General features: G+C 41.8%; 1 protein-coding gene across 1 annotated transcript in view; it reads left to right on the plus strand.

The window, feature by feature from the left end:
- Positions 1-25,150, plus strand: part of DOCK8 (dedicator of cytokinesis 8) — a 132,302-nt gene that overhangs the window by 99,972 nt on the left and 7,180 nt on the right. The window contains exons 32-44 of the mRNA XM_073345216.1: positions 333-468; positions 2,142-2,229; positions 7,394-7,490; positions 10,241-10,375; positions 12,231-12,383; positions 13,083-13,241; positions 14,687-14,787; positions 15,112-15,304; positions 19,920-20,063; positions 20,825-20,956; positions 21,894-22,028; positions 22,611-22,700; positions 24,223-24,459. Coding sequence (XP_073201317.1) covers positions 333-468; positions 2,142-2,229; positions 7,394-7,490; positions 10,241-10,375; positions 12,231-12,383; positions 13,083-13,241; positions 14,687-14,787; positions 15,112-15,304; positions 19,920-20,063; positions 20,825-20,956; positions 21,894-22,028; positions 22,611-22,700; positions 24,223-24,459 — 1,800 coding nt within the window. The remainder of the gene's footprint in view (positions 1-332; positions 469-2,141; positions 2,230-7,393; positions 7,491-10,240; positions 10,376-12,230; positions 12,384-13,082; positions 13,242-14,686; positions 14,788-15,111; positions 15,305-19,919; positions 20,064-20,824; positions 20,957-21,893; positions 22,029-22,610; positions 22,701-24,222; positions 24,460-25,150) is intronic.

Consider the following 25,150-nt stretch of genomic DNA (forward strand, 5'->3'; position numbering starts at 1 on the left):
TAACGGTAGCATAATGACAGTGGGGCCTTTTGAAATATTGGAGCATCTTAAACAATCTGTCCAATTCCACCTTTCTCCTTACTTCCAGCTATCCCGGTGTGCTTAGAAACAGTACACACACTAGCCCTTTGACAGTGTGCATGTTGCTATTGTACTTTGATCGTGTGTGCCCTGTGCCCCTTTGATAGTGTTCAGTGCCCTCTGCCTGATCTGGAGACTGTAGCTACAGCTTTGGTAGTACACTTCGGACGAAGAGTTAATTTGACTATATGTACTTTAAGGGGGCTGCTCAGAAACCGATCACTGAAACTTTCTTTCTCATGTATGTCCAGGGCAAACAAAGCTCTGACAAAGTCAGCACCCAAGTGCTTCAGAAATCAAGAGATGTAAAAGCCAGGCTAGAAGAGGCTTTACTGAGAGGCGAAGGAGCCAGGGGTGAAATGATGAAACGCTGCAGGACACCAGCTGGTACTTTCCCCCCCACCCCGTCTAATTTTTAATTTAATTTTTATCAAAAGACTTCAAGTGTGCTGTGGATATTAATGTTCTTCCCTTTGTGTCTTTGGAAGGCAATAAAAGCTGCAAATGTATTTCTCTCCCTTTCCTGCCCTTGCAGACTTTTCTATGCTTTGCTGTGGATAAAAATGTTTTTAGCTTTCAACATGTATAATATGTGAGTTCTTCTTATGCTAGAAATATGCAGTCAACATATCTCAAAAAATCACATGTAATGTTTCTTTGATTCTGTTTTAAGTTATGCATAGTCTATTAATAAAGGGTGAGATACTGTCAGTTACCTTAGGCCCAAAAATATATGGAGAGACATTTTATGCAATTGGAGACTGAGTTTCAGCCAGACCTCAGTCCACCCTCTAGTTTTGTGGACATATGATTCATGTTTGTTGCCTCTCAGTGCCTTTATATGTGATGCACTCCATCTATAAATTTAAAAAATGATTCTTCTAACTGCTAGAACTCCAAATCCAGCTGGGAGGTTGTGCGGAGAAGGATCTGAGAGTCAAGCTGGGTTATGTTGACTTGTGCATCATTGCCAGTAAATGTATTTTTTGTCTGTAATGAGGATCCACTTAAAAATTCTGTGGATGATGCCCAAGCCAGAATAGATTCTAACTCACTCTCCCATAGTTGTATTGGCTCTGCAGAGCTAACAGGAATGAAAAAATAGTTAAAATATAGGGCTATGCAGGTGGGGATGTTAAATAGAGGGATGCTGGATCCATGGTACATTCACCCCACCTCCAAATCTTATGGCCTCTTCGCCATGAGGATAGTATTCCGTATGGATATGTGGATCAGAGGGGTGGGTGGAGCCAGAGAGCAGCTGTTTTCTGAGAGTTGGGAGTTATTGTTGTTCCAAGCAACATTAATTTCTACTGGGCCTCCCCTGCATCTGCTACTGTGCAGTCACATGGGGAGGCTGTCAGAAGAGAGGAAGACTACCTGGGTAAATCTGTGAGGCCACTGGGCCTTCATGAGTGTACTGAGATTAGTATCTCTGTGGGTCTAAGGGTTACACTCCCTACCTGATCCATACAGAACAAATCCTGCCCCTCAGATGGATTGATGAGGAGCATGAGTTGAAACTCACATTTCCTGCCCCTTCTATGGGTTTACATGGCCCTTTATTTTATCAGAATTGAAAGCAGATAGGATCCAGAAAATGTAAGAAGAGCAGATCTGTAAGGACATTCCTTTTTATATAGTTGCTTTTCTGACCATATCTTTCTTGTAGGAGCAGAAGGAAAAAAGTGTGTGTGCTTCCACAAGTAGTCTGTGTGCACAGTGATGTCATTATGTTAGTGCCCTCGCACCAGGAAGAAACATGACAGTGGTTTCGAAAATATTAAAAATAAACAAGTTGCTTACACAGGGAGGCAGTCGATTCAATTCAAAATGGATTTTTAATTTTCTAAGGCATGTGTAACAAACATAAATGTATAAACCCAGATTTTTAAAAATGATTGACAATGTGCATTTACTAGCGTCCAGGAGACTTAAAGCTGGAAGATTTGAAAACTGTCTGACTGTTGCAGAAATGTAGATCCTCCTGTACGATTTGATATCAAAATCCAGATCACCCCTCTGTGCTTTAATCTTGCTGACATATGTTGCCCTCTTAGGGAATGACAGATTCCCAGGGTTAAATGAAAACCTGCGTTGGAGAAAAGAGCAGACTCAATGGCGGCAGGCGAACGAGAGGCTAGATAAGTAAGTCATTTAATAAATTTATATCTCTTTTACCAGAACTAACCTTATTTTTCCCAGGATGATTTTATTACAAAATCCGCAGCTTCAGTCCAGCCCCAGTCTTCAGAGGGGTAAAGAAATCAAAAGTGATTACCTAGCACAGTGGTTTTCAACTGTGGTCTATGGACCCCTGGGGGTCTGCAGACTATGTCTAAGGGGTCCACGAAAGGTTGTTGTTACTATAGAACAGTGGTTTTCAACCTGTGGCCTGGGGCCCTGTGGTGGTCTGCAGACTATGTCTAAATTTCTAAAGGGCTCCACACCTCCATTCGAAATTTTTTAGAGGTCTGCAAATGAAAAAAGGTTGAAAACCACTGATCTAGCACAAGGATGCTGGATGTTGCTGTTACACAATAAGGAGATTGTAAATGCTTGAATGAGATGTTTACCCTGTTATCTTGTGTTCATTAACTGCATGAGTGACACTGGATCACTGATGCATATACTGAAAACCCATAAGAGGGGGTTATATGACTTATGTGGTGGTGTAGCTATAGCTACTTTATATATACAGCATGGTAGTACATGCTTAGTCTCATTAAATGGAAAGCAGTCTGGATCACTTGTTAAGCTGGTGCAAGCAAACAATATGCATTTTAATACAGCTAAATGTAAATGTATACATCTAGGAACAAAGAATGAGTAGGCCATACTTGCAAGACTGGGGACTCTTATCCTGAGAAGCAGTGACTCTGAAAAAGATTTGGGGGTCACGATGGATAATCAGGTGAACATGAACTCCCAGTGTGACGCTGTGGCCAAAAGGGCTAGTACAATTCTTGGATGCGTAAAGAGGGGAATCTCACATAGGAGTAGAGAGGTTATTTTACCTCAGGATTTGGCATTAGTGTGACCACTGCTGGAATGCTGTGTCCAGTTCTGGTGCCCACAATTCCAGAAGGAGGTTGATAAATTGGAGAGGGTTCAGAGATGACCCACAAGAATGACTGCAGGATTAGAAAATGTGCTTTATAATGCTAGGCTAAAGGAGCTCAATCTATTTAGCTTAACAAAGAGAAGGTTACAAGGGGTGACTTGATCAGTGTCTAAATATCTACATGAGGAACAAATGTTTGAAAACAGGCTCTTTAATCTAGCAGACAAAGGTATAACAAATTCTAGTGTTTGGAAGTTGAAACTACCCAAATTGAGACTGAAAATGAGGTGTAAATTCTTAACAGTGAAGATAATTAACTAGTGGAACAATTTACCAAGGGTCATGGTTAATTCTCCATCACCAGTCATTTTAAATTCAAGTTTGGATTTTTTTTTAAAGATATGCTGTAGTTCTAAAGGAATTATTTTGGGGAAGTTCTGTGGCTGTATTTTACAGAAGGCCAGACTATATGATCACAATGGTCCTTTCTGGCTTTAGAATTTATGAAATCAGGTGAGCAAAATTTGACCTTTTGTATTATATTTGAGTTGACTTATTTGCAAAGGGGAAAAGAGTGACATATTTTTCCTGTTGCAAGTTGGAAATTGTGATTTGTGGATACAAATTTCTGTCACTCTCCAAAGTATGAATGCACAGGTAAAATAGATCAACTTAATCAGCAGACTGCAGTGATAAATAATTGAATGTTTATAGTTACAGAAAACTGGCTTTTTATTAATCAGTTATGCTACTAGCAGTACCTGCATGCTGTGTATGCCAAGCTTCTACAAATATAGACATTTGGAGAGTTGCCATTTTTCCTTCTTGTCCATTCTGAACCTGAATTAGATTAATTGAAAGGATTGCCTTTCATTCTGGCAGTGCAGTAGCCTCCCTATATTAAAATTGCAGTGACTTTCCATGATAATGACCTTCTTTAGCTCCCTTTTTAATTTTTGCTTGGATAATTGGTTTGGCTCTGGTTTTCTGTGCCTGGGTTTTGTAAATGCTGTGAAAGGTAACTACATTGTTATCAGTAATCATAACTGGTTTTTAGAAGAGGTTTTTGGTTTTAGAATTCATTATAATTTTAAAAAACGACAAATCTTTGTCCACTCTGCCTTTTGTTCATGTATCTCTCATTTCCTCACGAAAATCAAATTGATGCCATCTCTTACTGCAGTATTTGTACAGTCCGGAGATTGCTGGTACAACCTAGAAATACTGGGCTAAATAATGTAGCAGTTTTAACTATGGAATGAAATGCTGATTCAGTAGGATTAATATAATTCCCTTTTTGAAAACAGAAGTTGAAACTTTGGGACCAAATTTTGTGGTCCTTTTCAATCTTTCATAAGTAAAATTCCTATAAAAACCAATGGATTTACTCCTTACTAAGGCAATAGGATTAGGTCCTTAATTACCCAATTGCCATGATAAGCAGAAGTGGACCAAGGAGGCACAGAGCAGGGGCTTATATATCAGACACTATCCCCGCTCCGTTGCACAGGAATGGGATAGAGGCAACTTTAGCCTTGGGGCTGCAAAAGCAGTCTAGGGATAATTAGGGATAAGGATTCTGTTTGTCAAGAAGATTGTTTATACACAAATTTGCACTGGTTGAGCTAAAAAGTGGTGGAAACCCCTGTGTGGGTACTCTTCTTTTGGTTTAAAAGTGGCTTATTATGGTTTAGCTTATAACCGTTCCTAATTGACTTAAGCTAAACCAAAATAAACCTGGCTTAACCTGAAATAAGTGTTCGATACAGCCTTTTGCACTGGTTCAACTAAATCAGTTTAAAATCACACCTTTAGCTAAACCGGTGCAACTCTGCATGTACACAAGGCTTTTATGTTTATATGGCTGTGTCTACACTACTGCCTATGTCGGCAAAACTTATGTCACCCAGGAGTGTGAATATTCCAGCCCCCTGAGTGACAAATGTTACACTGACATAAGCACTCATGTTCACAGTGCTGTCGGCGGAAGAGCTTCTCCTGCTGACATAGCTTATGCCGCTCGCAGGGGTGGGTTTTTTTACGCCGACAGGAGAAGTCTCTCCTATCAGCATAGAACGTCTTTACCATATGCGCTGCAGCCGTACTGGTACAGCTGAGCTGCTGCAGCCCTGTAAGTATAGACATGGCCTACGGCACTCATCGCTATGATATCTGAGTGTCTTGCTTGTCCCTAGTGATTTAACCAGGATTTTAACACTGGAAGACTATTTGCACGTTGTCATTTTCATACTCCAGAAGGCATTCGGGAGTCAGTTGGTAGGCCACATGTTCAGGTTTGCATATGCTGACACTTGTCCTCACTTCTCCTTGCCCTACCTGCCTTGAAGTAGTTTGTAGTCACTGTTATAGCTTAAGTGGAATGTCAGGAGAGGAGTCAATCAATCGGAGTGGCTAATGTACAGGGCGCGAATTATCCAGTGGTTGCTGGAATGGTTCAAAAGAACGTGTTGTTTATTTAATTTGTGCAGTCTTCACTCTTATTTAACAATACATGGCTTGATTATTGCAATCGCCTCCTGGCAGGTCTTCTCCATCATTCCCGGCTTTGAATAAATGTGATCAGTCATGTTACACCTGCCCTTACTTCCCTACCCTGGCAGTCTATAACACTGCCAAGATGACTTGAAGATGGCCATGCTGGTCTTCAATAGCTGAGATTCCAGCCGCATCCCAATATAAATTTTGAAGCAAATGTAGTAGAAATGTAGCAAACGTAGTAGAACATTCACAAAAAGCAAATTGTGAATTCACACCAGACACCTGATGGTAAGAGTCATTCATCCAGCCAGGGGACAGAAACACACCACGTGAGTGATGAGTCCTGTCAGAACAGCTCTGATTTCAAATACTGAATACTCTCAACTGAGAGTTTGCAAACGTACTGGAGCCCAGAAGTAATAATGAATACAGCTGAGCAAACCACCTCATGATCCTGGGTAACTCAGGGTCAGCGAGTAGATGAACTTTGTCATTTTTTTGGGTTACAAATAATTCATCAGGCTCAAGTCATCATCCTGCTGAAAGATCTAGAGGGCCTATGTTCCAGACCTCCTCCCTGAGCCTTGTCATGATACAGGTTTGCTCTTTGCCCCATCATTCCCTCGACTCTTTTTAGGGATGCCACCATCCCTTCTTAAATCGACTGGCGATGGCGCCTTTTGCTGTAGTGGCCTCAAGTGTATGGGACTTACTGCCTCTTCTCATACACCTCAGTCCATCCCTCTCTGGGGTGGGGCATGGCATCATTTTATAAATATTGCTCATTATTAGGATATTATTGTGCCAAAGGAAACTGCATCTTCTATTTAAAAATATCCGTCGGCCTAGTTGTAGGGCTTTTCTTGGGGATCAATGGTCTAAAGCAGTGGTTTTCAAACAGCGGGTCGCAACCCAGTACTGGGTCACAGAATGTAAGGCACTGGGTCACAGCAGCTCTGGTCAGCACCGCCAGCCGGGCCATTAAAAGTCCCATCGGTGGTGCTGCCCGACTAAAGCAGGCTAGTCCCTACCTGTTCTGACACCGCACTGCGCCCCAGTAGCAGCCAGCAGCAGGTCTGGACCCTAGGCAGAGTGGCCCCAGAGCTCCATGCACTGCCCGAGTACTGGCTCTGAACTCCCATTGGCTGGTTCCTGGCCAATAGGAACTGGGGGGCAGTGCCTGTGGGCGAGAGCCACGCAGAGCCACTTGCACACCTCTGCCCAGGAACCAGACCTGCTGCTGGCCACTTCCACGGCTCAGCACAGTCTGCAGTGCCAGGACAGGCACGATGCCTTCCTTAGCAACCCCACTGCACTGCTGACCGGTAAGCCCGCGCCCCAATCCTGTGCCCCAGGCCTGAGCCCCCCCCACCCCAGAGCCCCCTCCCGCACCCCAAACCTCTCACCCCTGCAGCCCTCACCCCTGCTCCCCAACCCTCTGCCCCAGCCCTGAGCCCCTCCCACCACCCCAAACCCCTCTGCCCCAGCTCCACTGGGTCATGGACATCAACAGTTTTCTTCAACTGGGTCACCAGAAAAAAAGTTTGAAAACCACTGGTCTAAAGTACCAACTCCTCCCAATTACCCAGTAGTCCTTAGGAAATGCCCTTCAACAAGGTGATTGTTGCTTGTCCCTATGGGAATATTCAAAATGCTGTCACTTTTACTTTGCCCTGGTTTATACAGTAGGTTATTATTCCAGCTAATGAGGTACTTACTGTATGCTTTAATAAGACCTTCTTTTCATAGAACAAAAGCTGAGCTAGATCAAGAAGCTCTGATCAGTGGAAACCTGGCTACAGAAGCTAATTTGATCATCCTAGATATGCAGGAGAATATCATCCAGGTGAGAAACTGCACGGTTAGCTCTAGGCCAGTCCTGGCATCCTGGATGCCAAAGTGAGTGGGATTCATTTCTCTCTTAGGCAGTACATTTTAATTAAAAAGACCTTGGAAACATTTACAATCTGAAATAAATAAAAAATTATCCTTCGTTATCCCAGCATGTTTTTAAAAAACAAAACAAAAAAGACCCCAAGGGCAAAATTGTCATCTGTTGGTGCAAGCCCCTTTCACGCAGTGGGGTTGCAGCCGTGTAACTGAGAAGAGACTTTGGCCCCGGTTATTTATAACAGTACTTGAAATCCAATTTCAGTTGGCTTTAGAGGGCACTGGGGTTTCTCAGCTCTGACTGAGGAGGGTGGAGGAAAGAAGGATCTACATTTATTTCAGGAATTTGTCTGAGGATCTTAAACATTTGGGATTGGGCTGGCCTGATGGACTTTCAGAGTAGCAGCCGTGTTAGTCTGTATCTGCAAAAGGAAAAGGAGGACTTGTGGCACCTTAGAGACTAACAAATTTATTTGAGCATAAGCTTTCGTGAGCTACAGCTCACTTCATCGGTTGCATTCAGTGGAAAATACAGTGGGGAGATTTATATACACAGAGAACATGAAACAATGGGTGTTACCATACACACTGTAACGAGAGTGATCAGGTAAGGTGAGCTATTACCAGCAGGAGAGTGAGGGGGAAAAAAACCTTTTGTAGTAATAATCAAGGTGGGCCATTTCCAGCAGTTGACAAGAACGTCTGAGGAACAGCGGGCGGGGTGGGGGTTGGGGGGTATAAACAAGGGGAAATAGTTTTACTTTGTATAATGACCCATCCACTCCCAGTCTTTATTCAAGCCTAAGTTAATTGTATCCAGTTTGCAAATTAATTTCAATTCAGCAGTCTCTCGTTGGAGTCTGTTTTTGAAGGTTTTTTGTTGAAGAATTGCCACTTTTAGGTCTGTAATCGAGTGACCAAAGAGATTGAAGTGTTCTCCAACTGGTTTTTGAATGTTATAATTCTTGACGTCTGATTTGTGTCCATTTATTCTTTTACGTAGAGACTGTCCGGTTTGGCCAATGTACATGGCAGAGGGGCATTGCTGGCACATGATGGCATATATCACATTGGGAGATGTGCAGGTGAATGAGCCTCTGATAGTGTGGCTGATGTGATTAGGTCCTATGATGGTGTCCCCCGAATAGATATGTGGACACAGTTGGCAACAGGCTTTGTTGCATGGATAGGTTCCTGGGTTAGTGGTTCTGTTGTATGGGTGTGTGGTTGTTGGTGAGTATTTTCTTCAGGTTGGGGGCCTGTCTGTAAGCAAGGACTGGCCTGTCTTCCAAGATCTGTGAGAGTGATGGGTCATCCTTCAGGATAGGCTGTAGATCCTTGATGATGCGTTGGAGAAGTTGCCAACTGTGTCCACAGACTCCAACGAGAGACTGCTGAATTGGAATTAATTTGCAAACTGGATACAATTAACTTAGGCTTGAATAAAGACTGGGAGTGGATGGGTCATTATACAAAGTAAAATTATTTCCCCATGTTTATTTCCCCCCCCCCCCCCCCCCCGCCTGCTGTTCCTCAGACGTTCTTGTCAACTGCTGGAAATGGCCCACCTTGATTATCACTACAAAAGGTCCCCCCTCCCCGCTCTCCTGCTGGTAATAGCTCACCTTACCTGATCACTCTCCTTACAGTGTGTATGGTAACACCCATTGTTTCATGTTCTCTGTGTATATAAATCTCCCCACTGTATTTTCCACTGAATGCATCCGATGAAGTGAGCTGTAGCTCACGAAAGCTTATGCTCAAATGAATTTGTTAGTCTCTAAGGTGCCACAAGTACTCCTTCTCTTTTTCCTGATGGACCTGTGGCATTGCTCTGCGTTGTCCTGTGAGATCTCGGTTTTTAGTCCCCAATCCTACAAAGGGCTCTGCACAGGACAACCCTTATGCCTGCTTGGAGCCCCATTGGCACAAGGGTCTGCCCATTTGAAGCAACTTGCCAGATCAGGCCCTTAACATGAAGAGGCCAGGTCCTCAGCTCAGGGTACAGTGGTTACAGTGGAACCATGACAATTTATCCCATCTGAGGATCTGCCTGCTGGGATGTGAGCATGTGGAGTCAGTGCAGAACACCTTCACCTTGTATTCCGCTGTAACCCCTGGCATTAGAAAAGTGATGCCCTCCAAAGGGAGTGCCATGTAGTTCTTTAAAGCCACATAAAAAAGACTCAGCCAGCAGGAAGATTATGAAATTTTACCGAGGGAAAGTTTTACCTAGGGAGGTGGTGGAATCTCCTTCCCTAGAAGTTTTTAAGGTCAGGCTTGACAAAGCCCTAGCTGGGATGATTTTGTCGGGGATTGGTCCTGCTTTGAGCAGGGGGTTGGACTAGGTGACCTCCTGAGGTCCCTTCCAACCCTGATATTCTATGATTCTATGATTCTATGAAAACGTGGGACTTTGAGGGTGGGTATAGAAATGTGCTGAGTTCACAATGGATAGGAAGGATCCTTGGAACACTGAGAGGCACAGGGAGGACGCCTCTTTCCCTTTCTACCCTGATCCATGAGAAGCGACTTCCCTGTTCCTGTTTTGTAAGATAAAACACAGTGTGGTGAAGCATTTTGTTTGCAGCCTGCGAGGGATTCCAATCTTGGTCTCCTGGACAATAGAAGAGAACTTTGGTCCCTGTGCTTCTGTTTCCTGTTAGCTTGCCTAGTTACGTGAATACTGTTCTTCTCTGTGTGTAGGCGAGCTCGGCTGTAGACTGCAAAGATAACCTTTTGGGAGGTGTGCTGAAGGTCCTGGTAAATTCTCTCAGCTGTGATCAGAGCACCACATACCTGACTCATTGCTTTGCCACACTCAGAGCCCTCATTGCCAAGGTAAACGCTTAAAATACTTGTTTCTGTCTTTCTGGTTAAGACATTAGAGCCACATTTTCAGAGTGGAAACCCAGTTGCACCCATCAGAACAGGTGTTTTGTACAGACACGCTGGTGCATGCATGACCGTTAATGATTGCGCAGGGCTGTCTGCTTCCAGTCCTTGGAAATATTGTTGATAACATGGATGGAACAACTCAGGTGGAATAAAAGTATTGTATTGTTTTTGCTTCTAGCAATGTATCAATGAACACAGAAAATTATACTGATAAAAATGTATAGCAAAATTCCACCCAAAAGGATTGGTCACTTCAGTTAAAATAGTTATTTAAATTTTCAGGAATTTGATTGTGCTGAATTCATGAATATAGTAGAAATTAGATTATTACAGCCTCAAGACTAATTTCAGATCAGTTACACGGATGTCAATCACCTGAACTAAGTGGAATTCTTCCCCCTTTAAGCACGTGTAATTGAGATGAGAATTTGAGTTTGTTGGTATATTTTATACTATTTTTTTTCTAAATACTAACACAAATTATCCCCACACTTTCCCTGGTGCATCCCTGCTGAAGTTAATACAGTTTCACAGGAGCAAATAAGGGCAGATTTTGGCCTACTGTCTTTATAACATGAATCATACCAGATTTGTTATCTTTTAATATAGAGTCCTAAGAGAAGAGCCTTATTCAGAATATTTTAGCACCTGGCAAAGGAGTCATTCTCCTCTGAAAAAGGATTTCCAAAAAGAATTTGTGAAGATCCTAAATGTAAAAAACAAACAAACAGAATAATTGTGCCCAAATTAGTGTCTGTCTTCCATTAAATATGGATAAGCAGATAAGATTAATGATAGGGTAGTTTCCTGAGTAGTTATGAAACTCATAAAGTACAATGGAAATTTAATTATCTTTGGAATCTTCCAGTTAAAGTGACTTATGACAGATTTCAGTAATAATAATGAGTGTATCTTCCAATTAACATGATTTGGTACTGTAATTTATGAAGCAACCATTCTAACTCTTTATAATGCACTATAGGTGTGTGCACGTTGCTTTATAAACCAAATAAAAATGATGGGACCCTGTGCCAAAGAGTTTGCAATGTAGGTTAGACATAACACAGACAGATAAGACAATGACCCAAGGGTGGAGGCTCAGAAAGAGGCACACAAGGGTTGAAACAGAGAGAGATAATGGCATGTGTTCATTGTTACATGCACACCTTCTAAGTTCCTATCTATGCACAAACAGTAGATGTGTATCTATATGTATTCTGTTTAGAATGTGAGCTCTTCAGGGAAGTTGCCTTCTTTGTATTTCACAGTGCCAAGCACATTGTGGGGCTACCAGAACCAATAGCAATCTGTGTGTCTCAAACCTATCATAAATCAAAAGTTTGGAGCAGGGTCTCGGATGGAGCTTAGTGCTGGAAGTTTTGGGGAGAATGAAATTGTGTGGTGCCAGGGGATAGGGTGCCAGCAAGATGTGAAAATATCCAATTAGTTCCATATTCTCAGTGCACTGTTGGCATATTTCTTCACCCCTTTGTGTTGGTGTGCTTAAAGTCTTGAAATACCAACTCTCACAATCTTACTGCAAATCTTGCCATATTTGGTGTTTTGCTTAAAGCTCCTGGAGTCATGAGATCATCTGAGAATCATAGCTTTTGTTTATTTTTTCAAAGAGTAAATTTCTAGCCCTCCTAGGTCTGGAGGAAAGGTTGAGAAACCAGAAGCCACATCAAAAGAACCCAAACAGTATGGTCTTTAAATCTCATGATTTTTTGAGCCTGACTCGTGACATTTGAATGCTTGGGGTTGAATGCCCTGATGGTGTCTTCTCTGCCTCTCTTAGTTTGGAGACTTGCTGTTTGAAGAGGAGATGGAGCAGTGTGCTGACCTATGTCAAAGAGTTCTCCATCACTGCAGCAGCAGCATAGACATCACACGAATTCAAGCCTGTGCTACCCTTTACCTCCTCATGAGACACAGTTTCAGCTCCATCAGTGTAAGTTATTAGATACAGCAAAGAATTTGATGCCACTCTTTTGCATTAGAGTTTAAAACCAATACTAAAAATGATAACAAATTGAAAAGATTTGTATGTAAGGAGGAGGTGCTGTGCTTTTGCAGGCACACCTCTGAGGCACAATTCCTACCCTCCTTGCCTCCTGCTCTGTGGGTGGCAAATGATAGTTTGTTTGTTTGCTGGCCTATATCAGCAGCAAATTGCAACATTCCCACTCCCCCAACATCTCCCACAAGCTCAGCTTCACTGGCTGGCTCATTGAGGGAAGGGAGCCAGGACTCCACCTACTAATTATCCAGCTGTTCTGATGGGGTCTAGCAGGTGCAGATAGCTCTCCTACACCTATGTGCCTGGACCTACGGTCCAGGTAGCATGTTCAGGGAATGTGACAGAGGGGATTCTTACTTCCCCTTACACTCTGCATAGATACATAGCCTAAGACACCATGTAGCCCTAAGGTGTTCACATGTAAAGTACTGGGCCAAAATGACAGATGGCATAAGTAGGTACACTTGGCCCATTGTATTTAAATAAGTAGAAAAGATGCAGGTTTACATCCCAAGAGCACACAAATTAATAAAAATGTATGGTGCCTGTGGCAAATTAATACATTTGAATCCGTACACCTTGTAGCTATTGCATGGCCTTTGTTTTTCTTTCTCCCCCCTACCTATAAAGAATTTTGCAAGAGTGAAGATGCAGGTGACAATGTCCCTGGCCTCTCTGGTTGGTAAATCATCTGATTTCAATGAGGAGTACCTCAGAAGATCCTTACGAACGATCTTGGCGTATGCAGAAGAAGATATGGACATGCAGCCAACCCTGTTTCCAGGCCAGGTTAGGCTTTTTGTGGCTTCTGATGCTTTCTTCAGGACCTCTCATCTTGAGATGCACTGGAATGAGATCTCCACACCTGAGCATTCCTAAACCAGTAATATTGAAAATTGGGGTGCAGATGTTGCTGCTTGCACCCATCTCTAATTTAATGAAGGGCCACACTTTTAAAATCAGAACAATCTAGACAATATCAAGGATGTCTGGAGTAAAAGCTGAGCATAATTCCATGGGATAACCTTACAGTGATCCAAGTAGAACTTACTGTAGGTTAGATTCTTCTCTGAGCTATGTATACATGATTCCCCTTGAATCCAGAAGGAGCTACATCCATGTACAGTATCTGAGACTGGAATTTGTGTCATTACCATAGTACTGCCAATCTGAAAACATAACTTACCTCCATTCCTCCAAAACCCAAAGCTGTCAGTGAAAAATGACAAACCTTATTTTAAAGGCAACAGCCTAGAAGTTATGCAGTTAGGATATTTGCACTTCTTTGTGTGGTTGAGTTACGAAACTGAAAGCTTAAGTTCTTCCAACTACCCAAACAGTTCCTGTATAAAGGGAATATATTATTTTAAAATGAAATATACAGGTAGCATCTCTAATTATTCCTGGTCACTTGAGTTACCCTGGTTTCACTCACAGTTTGGCACACATGTTGGCTAATCAAATTTCCCCTTTTATGCATCCCGCTTTATAAATCACGATGATTTCATAACCGTCATGAGAAATGGGAACCTGTCATTTTCCAAAAAGAAAAGGAGGACTTGTGGCACCTTAGAGACTAACCAATTTATTTGAGCATGAGCTTTCGTGAGCTACAGCTCATTTCATCAGATGCTGTAGCTCACGAAAGCTTATGCTCAAATAAATTGGTTAGTCTCTACGGTGCCACTAGTACTCCTTTTCTTTTTGCGAATACAGACTAACACGGCTGCTACTCTGAAACCTGTCATTTTCCCCATTATCAGAGCAAGACAGCTATGTATGGAAACCTTAGTTTAAAAAAAAATCCCTCTCTTTTCAGTTCATAAGGAAGTGACTGCATTACTAGCAACCACCATGTCTAACTGTGAGATAATGAAACATCTGGTGCTAAGAATTGCAAAAACATCTGCTTAACATTATATTGCAATTTTCCTGAACCAGAAGTTGCACTCCATTTAGGGATAAGTATTATAGAGTTCATGAACAAAAGGAGATGGACTTGTTTGATTTGATTCGATAAAGCTATTGTGTGTGTGTGTCTTTTGCCATGTCATTGTTCTGTTAGTTGCTTGCTGAATGAATATGATTGGTAAAGCCTGCACTTCACAGTCCTGCACTGTGACTTTTCTTTGTGCCAACAGTTAATAGAGTAAACAGTAAATCATCTTGTGTTGATGCTGAACTTTTAATCAAACCCTGAAGCATGTGTGGGTTTTATGTGTGTGTATCTCCAGGTGAAGGAGCTGCTACGTAATCTGAACAGTATCTTGTCAGACACAGTGAAAATGAGGGAGTTTCAGGAAGATCCAGAGATGCTCATGGATCTCATGTACAGGTGAAACCTTCTCATGCTGCTGTTGAATGAATTAAAATGAAGGAAACACAAAGGGCCTGTGGGGTTTTGAGAGAGATCCCCAAGTATTTCTTACTGACAAGCTCTCCAGGTGCAGTGTTTAGGCAAAAGGAGCTTTTTCCTTATGATGTAACATACAACGTGCACCAGTCAATTCTCTACATTTTAAAAGATTTTTATAAGCCAATTTTCAATTTCATTTGTGATGCAATATGCACATTGTAAGCACTTATGACGATAGATACGTATTTTTTTAAAGAAAGAAAAGAAACCAATTCAAATCTATTTCTTGACCTGTGTTGCTAGAATTGCCAAAGGGTATCAGACATCACCTGACTTGAGGCTGACTTGGCTACAGAACATGGCAGAGAAACACGCCAAGAAGAAGTGCTACACTGAGGCAGCCATGTGCCTGGTCCATGCTGCCGCTCTGGTTGCAGAATACCTGAGCATGCTAGAGGATCACAAGTACCTGCCAGTGGGCAGCGTCAGCTTTCAGGTAGAAATAATATGCGTTTTTTTCTGTATCTGGGAACTCTTCTAGTGACTTTGGGGAGGAGTTGCCTGGCACCAATCAGAGCCAGTTAACTGAATCCACATCTGGACTATCTAGAAGGCAACATTCAACAGTTGTATAATGTACCCCTTTTCTCCAGACCTTAGTTTGCCACCAGACCTCGTTGCTTAACACTGAGTTGGGACCAACTGTTGCTAGACTGCTGGAATACTTTATTGAATACTTTAGCTGTATACTTTACTTCCTACCTGAAACTGTTTCATAGTTTTGCCGTAGGCTGTTAGACAATGCTTCCATCCCGGAAGTAGCTGAAAATTTGGTAGATATCTAATTCTGAAGCACTTTTGGATACTTTAGAATGAAAGTTATTATTATTACTGAATGGGTAGCTCCAATTTTAGGTACATTAAATGTCTAAGGTGTAGTCTGTAGCTGAATGACATAGCAGCCACAAAATAGAGCAAGTAAGCACCTCATTTGTAGGCAACTCATGCCTATTAATTGAATCAGATGCACAAGAAACATTCTAAACATAAAGGGCTAATTTCTCACCAACGTGTGGCTTTTTTTAACAAGTAACTAGCATTTATTTAAATGAATTATCTACCTGTGCACCAATGGAAGAGAGACCTCCTTAAAAGTGTCAGTCCAACCTAGGATTTCTACAGTTGTCCTGAGCTTACACAGAGGTGAAGAAGAGCACCGTGTAAGCTCAAAAGCCTGTCTCTCTCCCCAGCTGAAGTTGAGCCAATAAAAGAAATTACCTCACCCACTTTCTCTCTAACTTATTTGTGAAATTCCTAGATATAGAAGGTGGGGAGACACACCAAAGGTATTCCATACCATCATTTGGTAGGAAATCTTGTCTCGTTTACTCAGCTAGAATCCACTGATTTTTTCAACATCAAATAGTGTCTAGAAGCATCCCAGGTGGATCTGCTCTTCTCATCAAAATACATGTCTGGAAAAAGGACAGTTGAGCCATAGTGCTCTGTAGTAGAGAGGTGACGAAAAAATATTCTTGCTTAAGGATCCAGAAACCCCTCAATGACATAGCCATTTATCTGAGCAGAATTGAGGTTTCAGTTTGCTCTGTAAAAAGGCAAAATGGTGGGCATTATTACTGAGCCTTTCAAGTGAGGATCTCCAAGCACTTTACAAACATTACTTAAGCCTTGCAGTGCCTCTGAGGTAAGGCTGAGAGTGGAAGGGATGATCTTGTGGCTAAAGCACAAGATTGGTGAGACCATCTGGGTTTTATTCAGAGCCTGGGCTCATACTTATTATGTGATCTTGGGTCAGTCACCCACTGGACCGCTTTCTGTTTCCTTATCTCTAAAATGAGAAAGATGAGAATACTTGTCAGCTCAAAGTGCTTTATTATTATTATTATTTGTATTACTGAAGCACCTAGGAGCCCCAGTCATGGACCAGGACCCCACTGTGCTGGGTGTTGTACAAATACAAAAGTAAAAAAGACACTTCCTATGCCAAAGAGCTTACAATCTAAGAAATGTTTGTGATATACTTTGAGCTGTTGGATGGCAGGTGCTATAAAAATGTAAAATATTAGTATATAAATATTATGTTAGGTCAGCAGTAGTACTATCCCAATTTTACAGGTGGGTAACCTGAGGCATAGAGAGATTGAATGACTTTCCCTAGGTCCCTCACAAAATTATTAGTAGAGTCTTGAATTCCAATGCCCAGCCCCTTATACTAACCAGTAGCATCACATTTGCTCTTTATGCTGTGCCAGACAGAACAGTATATTGTAAGAATGCACATACATAGCTTATTAGCATTGTAGACCTTAAAATCTTTCCTTCAACAGAATTCATCTTGGGCCTGATTGTCAGTTACACAAAGTCCCCTTTACACTGAGTAAAGGGGACTCAAAGGGAGCGTAAATTACATTTACATCTACTTTAAGGCCACTTTATATTCCCTGAGCCAGGATGTATGTTGCATAAATGAGAATCAAGCCCCTTGAGTTTGTGCTATTTAGAAATGTTGGCTTTTCTTAAGGAAAACTAAGTATATGTGACTCAAAGAGATTATAGACTATTCAGAATTGAAACTTGTCTGTTGTTCTGTAAACTCCTCTAAATGTCCAGAATTAAATTAATTAATCCAAGGATTAAACAAATTGCTGTTAGGATCATGCAAGTTCAGGAGCTTTGGAATTCTGCAGCTTATGTGAGTGTGAAACTGGATACAGCTACCCAAAGTGTTGCCTGGATGCTAAAATATTCAGGATCATCTGAATCAGTAACTTATTTGTTGTATGCAGTGCTGTTGTAGCCATGTTGGTCCTAGGGTATTAGAGATACAAGGTGGGAGAGGTAATATCTTTATTGGACCAACTTCTGCTGGTGAGAGGGACAAGCTTTTGAGCTTACACAGAGGTGAAGAAGAGCGCTGTGTAAGCTCAAAAGCCTTTCTCTCTCCCCAGCTGAAGTTGAGCCAATAAAAGAAATTACCTCACCCACTTTCTCTCTAACTTATTTGTGAAATTCCTAGATATAGAAGGTGGGGAGACACACCAAAGTCTTGCAGATCAAGACAAAAGCTGCAGACCAAAGTAAATGGAATGTTGTCCTGCGTACATTTTTCAAAAGATAACGCAAACCACAGAAATGTATAGAAGAGGTGCTCAGATACCACAGTTCTGAGCCAGTAGAAAGGGGCTGTGGGAAAATATTTAGAGCCAATGAACAGATAATTTGATGGCTGCAATTTCCTCGGCTTCCCCTTTATAATAAATCACTGCTCCGAATTCTCTTAAATTTCCCATGAAAGGGCTCATAAAAGACAGTACTAAACTCCAAGTACTAAACAGCCTGTGAAAACACATTGGGATACTGGGATGAAAAGTGCAATACATTTGTTAGGTATCACAGGGGAAGCCGTGTTAGTCTGGATCTTTGCTGCTTTTACATTTGTTAGCTAGATTGTAAACTCTTTAGCTCAGGGATTGGCTGAGGGATTGGCTTTTTGCTTTGTGTGGCTTGAATTACAGTGAGGCCCTGAACCTCGATTGAGGCCTCTAAAGGCTATCCTGATATAAATTAATTAATAATGAAGTGCCAAAAAAAGAATTAATAATGAAGTGCCAAAAAAAGTTTATACGTATCTTCCAAATTCCCATTATTTTTGAATCCTGGCAGTTTAAATAAATGTGTATAAGAATTAAACAAATTCTAGTGCTGATGAATGTTTGATATGAATAATATAGGGTGAGGTTCCCCTTTGTGCTAGGGAAAGCACAGGCTTTGTGTGTCACTGAAGTCCCATTTTGGCCACTCTGTTCTTTGGACTCCCCGTTAGGGTTTAAATGGGACTAAAGTTACACACAGGCCTTGTATGGGTGCTCTGCACAGAGTGAATTTCTCCCACAGAGAAGGAAAAATTATCACAGATGAGATGATCACAGTGGTCCCTTCTGATCTCAGACTCTATGAAAATGTGCCCATAAAGCTGCAGTGGAGATGAGTATCCCTGTGCAGTGACTGATGTGAGCTATCAGAACTTTAAGTCAGATCAATAGTAGTGGCACTTGATCTCTGCCATTTTAGAAAAAGGCCGTTCCGAAATCAAATTGCCAGCTAGCTGGCATTCTCCTCCAGCTGAGACGGAGTTCAAATGTCACTTTCTGTTAAAAACATGAGACTACATGTTTTCAATTAAAAACAAAAGCTAGAAATTGTTGCAGCTATTGAAAGCTACTGATGCTGGGGTATCTTTATGTTTATGTGTATTTACATATAATTTAACAATGCTAATGTTATAATGATTTTGCATTTATATGTTGCTTTTCATTCAAATGGATGCCAAAGTATTTACCAGACTTTACTAAGAGGCCAAAAAAACTTAAATGCCTGATCCTGCGGGCTTTATTCAGTATATCTTCCATTAAGAAATTGACTTCAGTGGGAAACTTACCTTCAGGTTCAGGCTCTAATATGTTACCTGCAGTAAAATACCATTAAGGAGCACTGAGACTGAGAAATCAAACACGTATAAGTAAAAAAGAATTCCAATATTATGGTTTCTAAAGCAACATCCTCTGCATTGCACTTTCTCAGACTTGCATAAGTGGAGTCAAAACCCATTTAGCAAACTCCCCAGAATAATTCACCTTTGGGCTGATATGAAGCATGGAAAATTTAAGCTTGGAAGGATTTATGGAGGAGGCAATTATGCTCAGCTGACAAGGGGGAAGAGTTGTTAGAGTGAAAATGAGCACCATGGAAACCTTTAACCCCCCACTGAAATGCAGCTGCCTGGAAGTCTCTTGCCTGCAGAGGGAATTTTGGGACTGGTGGCAAGTTTGGTTTCAAAATACTGAGGTGGGAGGGAAAAGTCGGGATTCTAGTGACAAGCCCTTTGATCTCTTGTGCTGGGGTTTATGACGTGATAAGAGCTTCTTTATGGAACGTAGCCTTGTATCCAGCAGCTGGACTTCTGTTATTTTATTTCTGTTGTGTTAAGGCTCTTGTCAGTGAAAAATCTCTGTTGCAGGGTGTGCCTCTGTGATAGTCTGTTGGTTTTGGTTTCCATGCCCTGTGGCAGTCTCTGTTGTGATCTATTTCAGAATATTTCCTCCAATGTGCTGGAAGAATCCGCTGTTTCGGATGATATTTTGTCTCCAGATGAGGATGGGATATGTTCTGGGAGGTATTTCTCTGAGAGCGGCCTGGTGGGGCTGCTGGAACAAGCTGCAGAGCTCTTCAGCACGGTGAGTGAATAGACAGGGCGGGCCAAATTCATCCCTGTATGACTGTGCTGAAGATACTGGAGTTACCCCAGGGACGATTTTGGCCATTGGGTCAGACTCACTCCTGTAAGTGCAAGGGAGTGCAGTTTTCACTTCTTGTGCCCTCAGTGGTAGATGCATGGAGTGGGGACTTATCCCTGGGGAATGGCAAGTTTAACGTTCTGCCGAGGCTCCTGTAGGACACCCACCAGTACTGGCTCCCAGGCTGGCCATGCCCACTTCTGGAGGGGGGATTGCTGTGCCCCAGCTGCAGGCAGACTGATCACTGCTTGGGGCTTGCAATTTGGTGAACTGAGCCCTCTGGTATAATCCTGATATAGTAAATTTGAAAAAGACCTTCATATTACTGCATAGACTGTAGACCCTAGGAGTTACCCATATACTTTCATACAGAGCACAGCCAGAGTTTAGCCTCACAAATCACATTTACTTTAAGGGGAGTCATGTAGTTAAACTCCGTCCAACTCAGCACATGTATACGTCGTTAAGGAGCTTTGTGGATGTTTGGTAAGACATTTTACTAAATTAATACATGGTAATAAAATTATACTCCTGTAGGCTCATAATCACTTTACTGATTTTTAAAAGCTAAAACAGGCATCATATCAGAAAAATGATCTTATAAAATAACTCATCCTACAATGCCTGTAGTGAAGATCCAATCTCTTTATATAGTGCATGAAAACTCAATTTCTTTCCTTTTTTTAATTTCCTCTTACAAGGGGGGATTGTACGAAACTGTGAATGAGGTCTACAAAATTGTCATCCCCATACTGGAAGCACATCGAGACTTCAGGAAGCTTACCTCTACGCACAGCAAGCTTCAAAAAGCCTTCGACAGCATTATTAACAAGGTACCTGCTACTGCTGGTTCTCTATGAGCAAGTTGTGTGTTGCTGTGCTGCAGTGTTTGCTTATGGGATGATGATGATAAAACCATACAAACCAAACGGGAGCACTTCCTTCCTCTAACCTGAGTTTCCATCTGCTTTGGACTACATGTTATTGTAATTTAGATCTTGCCTATTAAGGACAGTCTACACTGAAGAGAAACATAATGACTCAGAGAGACATGGGAGAGGATTATAAACAACATGTATACAAAGAGATTAACAGAACATTCAAAATATTTTAAAGGGACACAGGGGTTAAAAAAGATCACAGGTAAAATTTAGATCAGGTGAAAGCAGGCATGATTACGTTTGGCCATACACATTCAAAAAGAAAAACAATTTTCTTGCCAATGTTACTTGTGCCTTAGATTCCAAAAACAGAAGAATTGTAAAACCTAATTTACTTTTCAGTATTCATGTTGTTTCTGTATTTCTCTTGGTTTGGACAATGAAAATAGATCAGTCAGTTTTGTTTCTAGTCACTTTCAGGTTCTTGTGGACTTTTACAATACTACAAAGTTTTGAGAGTTGCAAATACTTGAATGTTGATTAATGTTTGTTTTTAAAATGATTCCACTGGAATTTTTTTAAAAGAAATATTTCTATTGTTTTAGATTTGCAAAAGTGAGTTCATACAAAACCTAGACTTTGAGCCAAATTTGAACCAACGGTGCCCCTTTTAACTTTTATAGTTTTTTTTTTTTCCTAATAGGAAATTGAACTGTGCTATGTTAAACTAGGTGATATTATATAGGGCCATATTTTGCTCTGAAATGTGGACAAACCTAAGGTCCATGGGGTTCCTCATGTATAAATCAGATGAATAAGACATAACAACTGGATTATATTTAAGGAAAGAAAAGCTAAATATAAACTTTTCCCCCCCTTTATCAATCAGGGTCAAAAGCGAATGTTTGGAACTTACTTCCGTGTTGGTTTCTATGGATCCAAATTTGGGGACTTAGATGAACAGGAATTTGTTTATAAAGAGCCTGCAATTACTAAACTTCCTGAGATTTCTCACAGACTTGAGGTAAAGAGATCATAGTTGTATAACTTCCTGCTTCGTGTTATGCTTTCTAAGAAAATACGGGGGTGAATAAAGAAGTCACAGCACAGCAGCTGTAATGGTAATGTACAAAAGTCAATCAAGTTGATCTATATCTCAGATCATTCTGTCTTTGTATCTGATATCTTGGATTGCCGCCCCTTTTACAGCAGGTTGATGTAATGTCAGAGTTTTCATTACCCTGTGGTCCCATTCTTGAGGTGGCTGGCGTCCCTCCCTGTATAAGGAATTCAGGGACTTAACCTGAGGGGATGTGAGTTTTGTTTTGAATCCTTTTGAACTTTTGCTTAGGGCAGCAATGACAGATTCCTCACGTTTCCCCCCTCATTTGCTGGAACTCTGCCTTTTACTTAACAATTCAGTGTTGGGACTTCATCTGTAAGGTGTCTAGGCCTCTGCAGACTTTAACCCTTACTGTAGCCTACTTATTGCATTGAATCCAGAACTTATCACAACTCCTGGTCTTGATCAGAGCAGCACAGATGACTTGCATTGCATTGGGGATGGGTAAAATCATCTCTGAATAATTATTTTTGTCCTTTTCAGGGGTTTTATGGTCAGTGCTTTGGGGAGGATGCTGTGGAGGTTATTAAAGACTCCACTCCTGTAGACAAAAGCAAGCTGCATCCCAATAAGGTACGGAAGGTATTAGCCCAGCTATTCATGTCCTGCGAACAGAACTGAGCACTGAGTGATTGAAAAAAAGGAGAGCGCGGAGCTGCCTGTGAGACCTTAATGCTGACTCAGACAATGAGTAAAGCTGAGATGTGTGTGTGTCCATATTTGATGTCCAAAGCTATCATAAAACAACCTGGGGTGGCAACGTGGTCCAGTGAATAGGGCACTGGACTGTAAATCAGACACCCTGATCTCTGTCCCTCCTTGCTCTGCAGCTGACCTGCTGTGTGACTCTGGACTTCACCCCTCAGTGCTTCAGTTTCTCCAAATATAAAAGGCACTAGCACCTGTGAGCTCTAGATGGACAGTGCTACATAAGAGCTCCTGGGAACAGAGTAATAGACTTCAGAATGCAATACGAAGAGAGTCATCACAAGAGGGGAGGAAGGATGGTCCATTGGCTAGGGGCACTAGCCTAGGACTTTGGAGATCTGGGTTCAAGTCCCTGCTGTACTACAGACTTCCTAGGTGACTGTGGGCAAAGTCACTTAGCTTCATGGTGCCTCAATTCCCTTTCTGTGCCATGGGAATGATAACATTACACAGGGGTGTTGATAAATACATTAAAGATTGTTAGGTGGTCAGATAAGTACCTAAGATACATAGACAAGACTTGAGCGTGGAGTAAGAGGCAGTCTCTGAGACAGCCAGATCCTTTTCTATTTAGACTAAGACACTGAAGTTCACCTGGAATTAGATCTGCAGCCAGTGCGGAGTTCAGAATAAGCATATTATGACGATAGGAAATCCTGATCACTTTCCAGGGCATAGTGGCAAACTATATCTATTCCCCCTTCAATTTTTTGTTTAATATTTGTGGTTTCCATTTTTCTTTTTTTTCTTTTCTTTCTGTGCTTGTTTTCCTTAGTTTATATTGAGCTGACATTAGTAAAAAAGGTACACGAGTGGAAAAAATAAGACTTGTGTTGTCTGTTCTGAATTTTGATTTCTTTAGTACTTCTCCCCCGCCCCAACCCCAAAATAAAGTCGATGGGCAATCTTGATTGGAAAACATACAGTCACTGCCTAGAGGCCAACATGTGAGTTTTCTTTGGTATGTTTCAATCAAATGGTTAAACCCATAATGGGCCAAATTCTCCTCTCACACCATTGCAACTTCATTTAAGTCAGCAGGGTTTCACAAGGGTATATTCAGCGCCTAGGTAGTCCAGTCCTGCCCCATTGAGGTCAGTAACAAATTACTTGAAGGGGCATGGTACAGACGCAAAGTGAGGGAAAGGAAAGTGGAGATACAGAACGCAGAGGCCTCTGAGCAGGTTCTGGACAACATGAGGCCATTGCAGCTGTGGTAGAATCAGAGAGGTCCTGCTGTGTGTGAGAGCAAATTAATAATAAACAAACCATAGCCCGTGTGCTCGTCTAGTACATGCCAGCTCACTGTGAGGCTCCATGATATTTCCTGCATTCCATTTATTTGTCTTGGCATTAAAACAAAGATTTTTCCTTCCCTCTCCTCCAGGCCTACATACAAATTACATTTGTGGAGCCCTATTTTGATGAGTATGAGATGAAAGACAGGGTGACCTACTTTGAGAAGAACTTCAGCCTCCGGCGTTTCATGTACACCACCCCTTTCACCATGGATGGTCGCCCCAGGGGGGATCTGAGTGAACAGTACAAGAGGAATACTATCCTAACCACAATGCATGCCTTCCCCTATGTCAAAACCAGAATCAACGTCATTCAAAAGGAAGAGGTAATGGACATCTTTGTGAGAGCTGTGAATTTGAGTATGGAGTTCAGCCATTAGATAGGGATTGAGGGTGTTGTTGGAAGGGGATGATTTCAAGCTCCGTGCTGGGTGAGGAAAGTTTACATTTCTGTTAAATTGTACACTGACTGGCACTATAGAAATGCCGTAGATTAGGTCAACGGATGCATGAATGCATGCTTCTGCTGGCATCTGGAGCATTGGGGAGACGGGTGTTCCACATAGCATCCCAATTGTAAGGCTAATGGCAGAAGAGGTGTGACAGGAACGAGAGGAGAGTCCTATTTTCAGCTATACTTCCCTGTCATCAAAGACCAGGCTGTTTGCTAAACCTGACTTAGTGTTGGGGTGGAGGAACTACTCCAGATAGAAGCAGCTTTGTAAAAATAGGAAGCACAGTGACTATGTTAGCCAGGAAGCCAATAACCTAGAATCAAACTAAATGCAGATATAGGACTTGATCCAAAGCCCACTGACATCCTTCCATTGTCTTCACTGGTGTATGGATTTGACCCAGAATTTACAGAGGTTAACTTTGGCTGGTTTGAGTGATATTAGAGGGATGGGAGAGTCTGGGTTGAAGATGGGGATTAGCTCTGTAGGGGGGGGGTCAGTAGAAGGGAGGGAGGTGACAGCCCTGGGGTGAAAGTGGGGAGGTGGCCAGTAGCAGGGAGAT

Source organism: Lepidochelys kempii, chromosome 5 (assembly GCF_965140265.1).
Source record: "Lepidochelys kempii isolate rLepKem1 chromosome 5, rLepKem1.hap2, whole genome shotgun sequence".
NCBI lineage: Eukaryota > Metazoa > Chordata > Testudines > Cheloniidae > Lepidochelys > Lepidochelys kempii.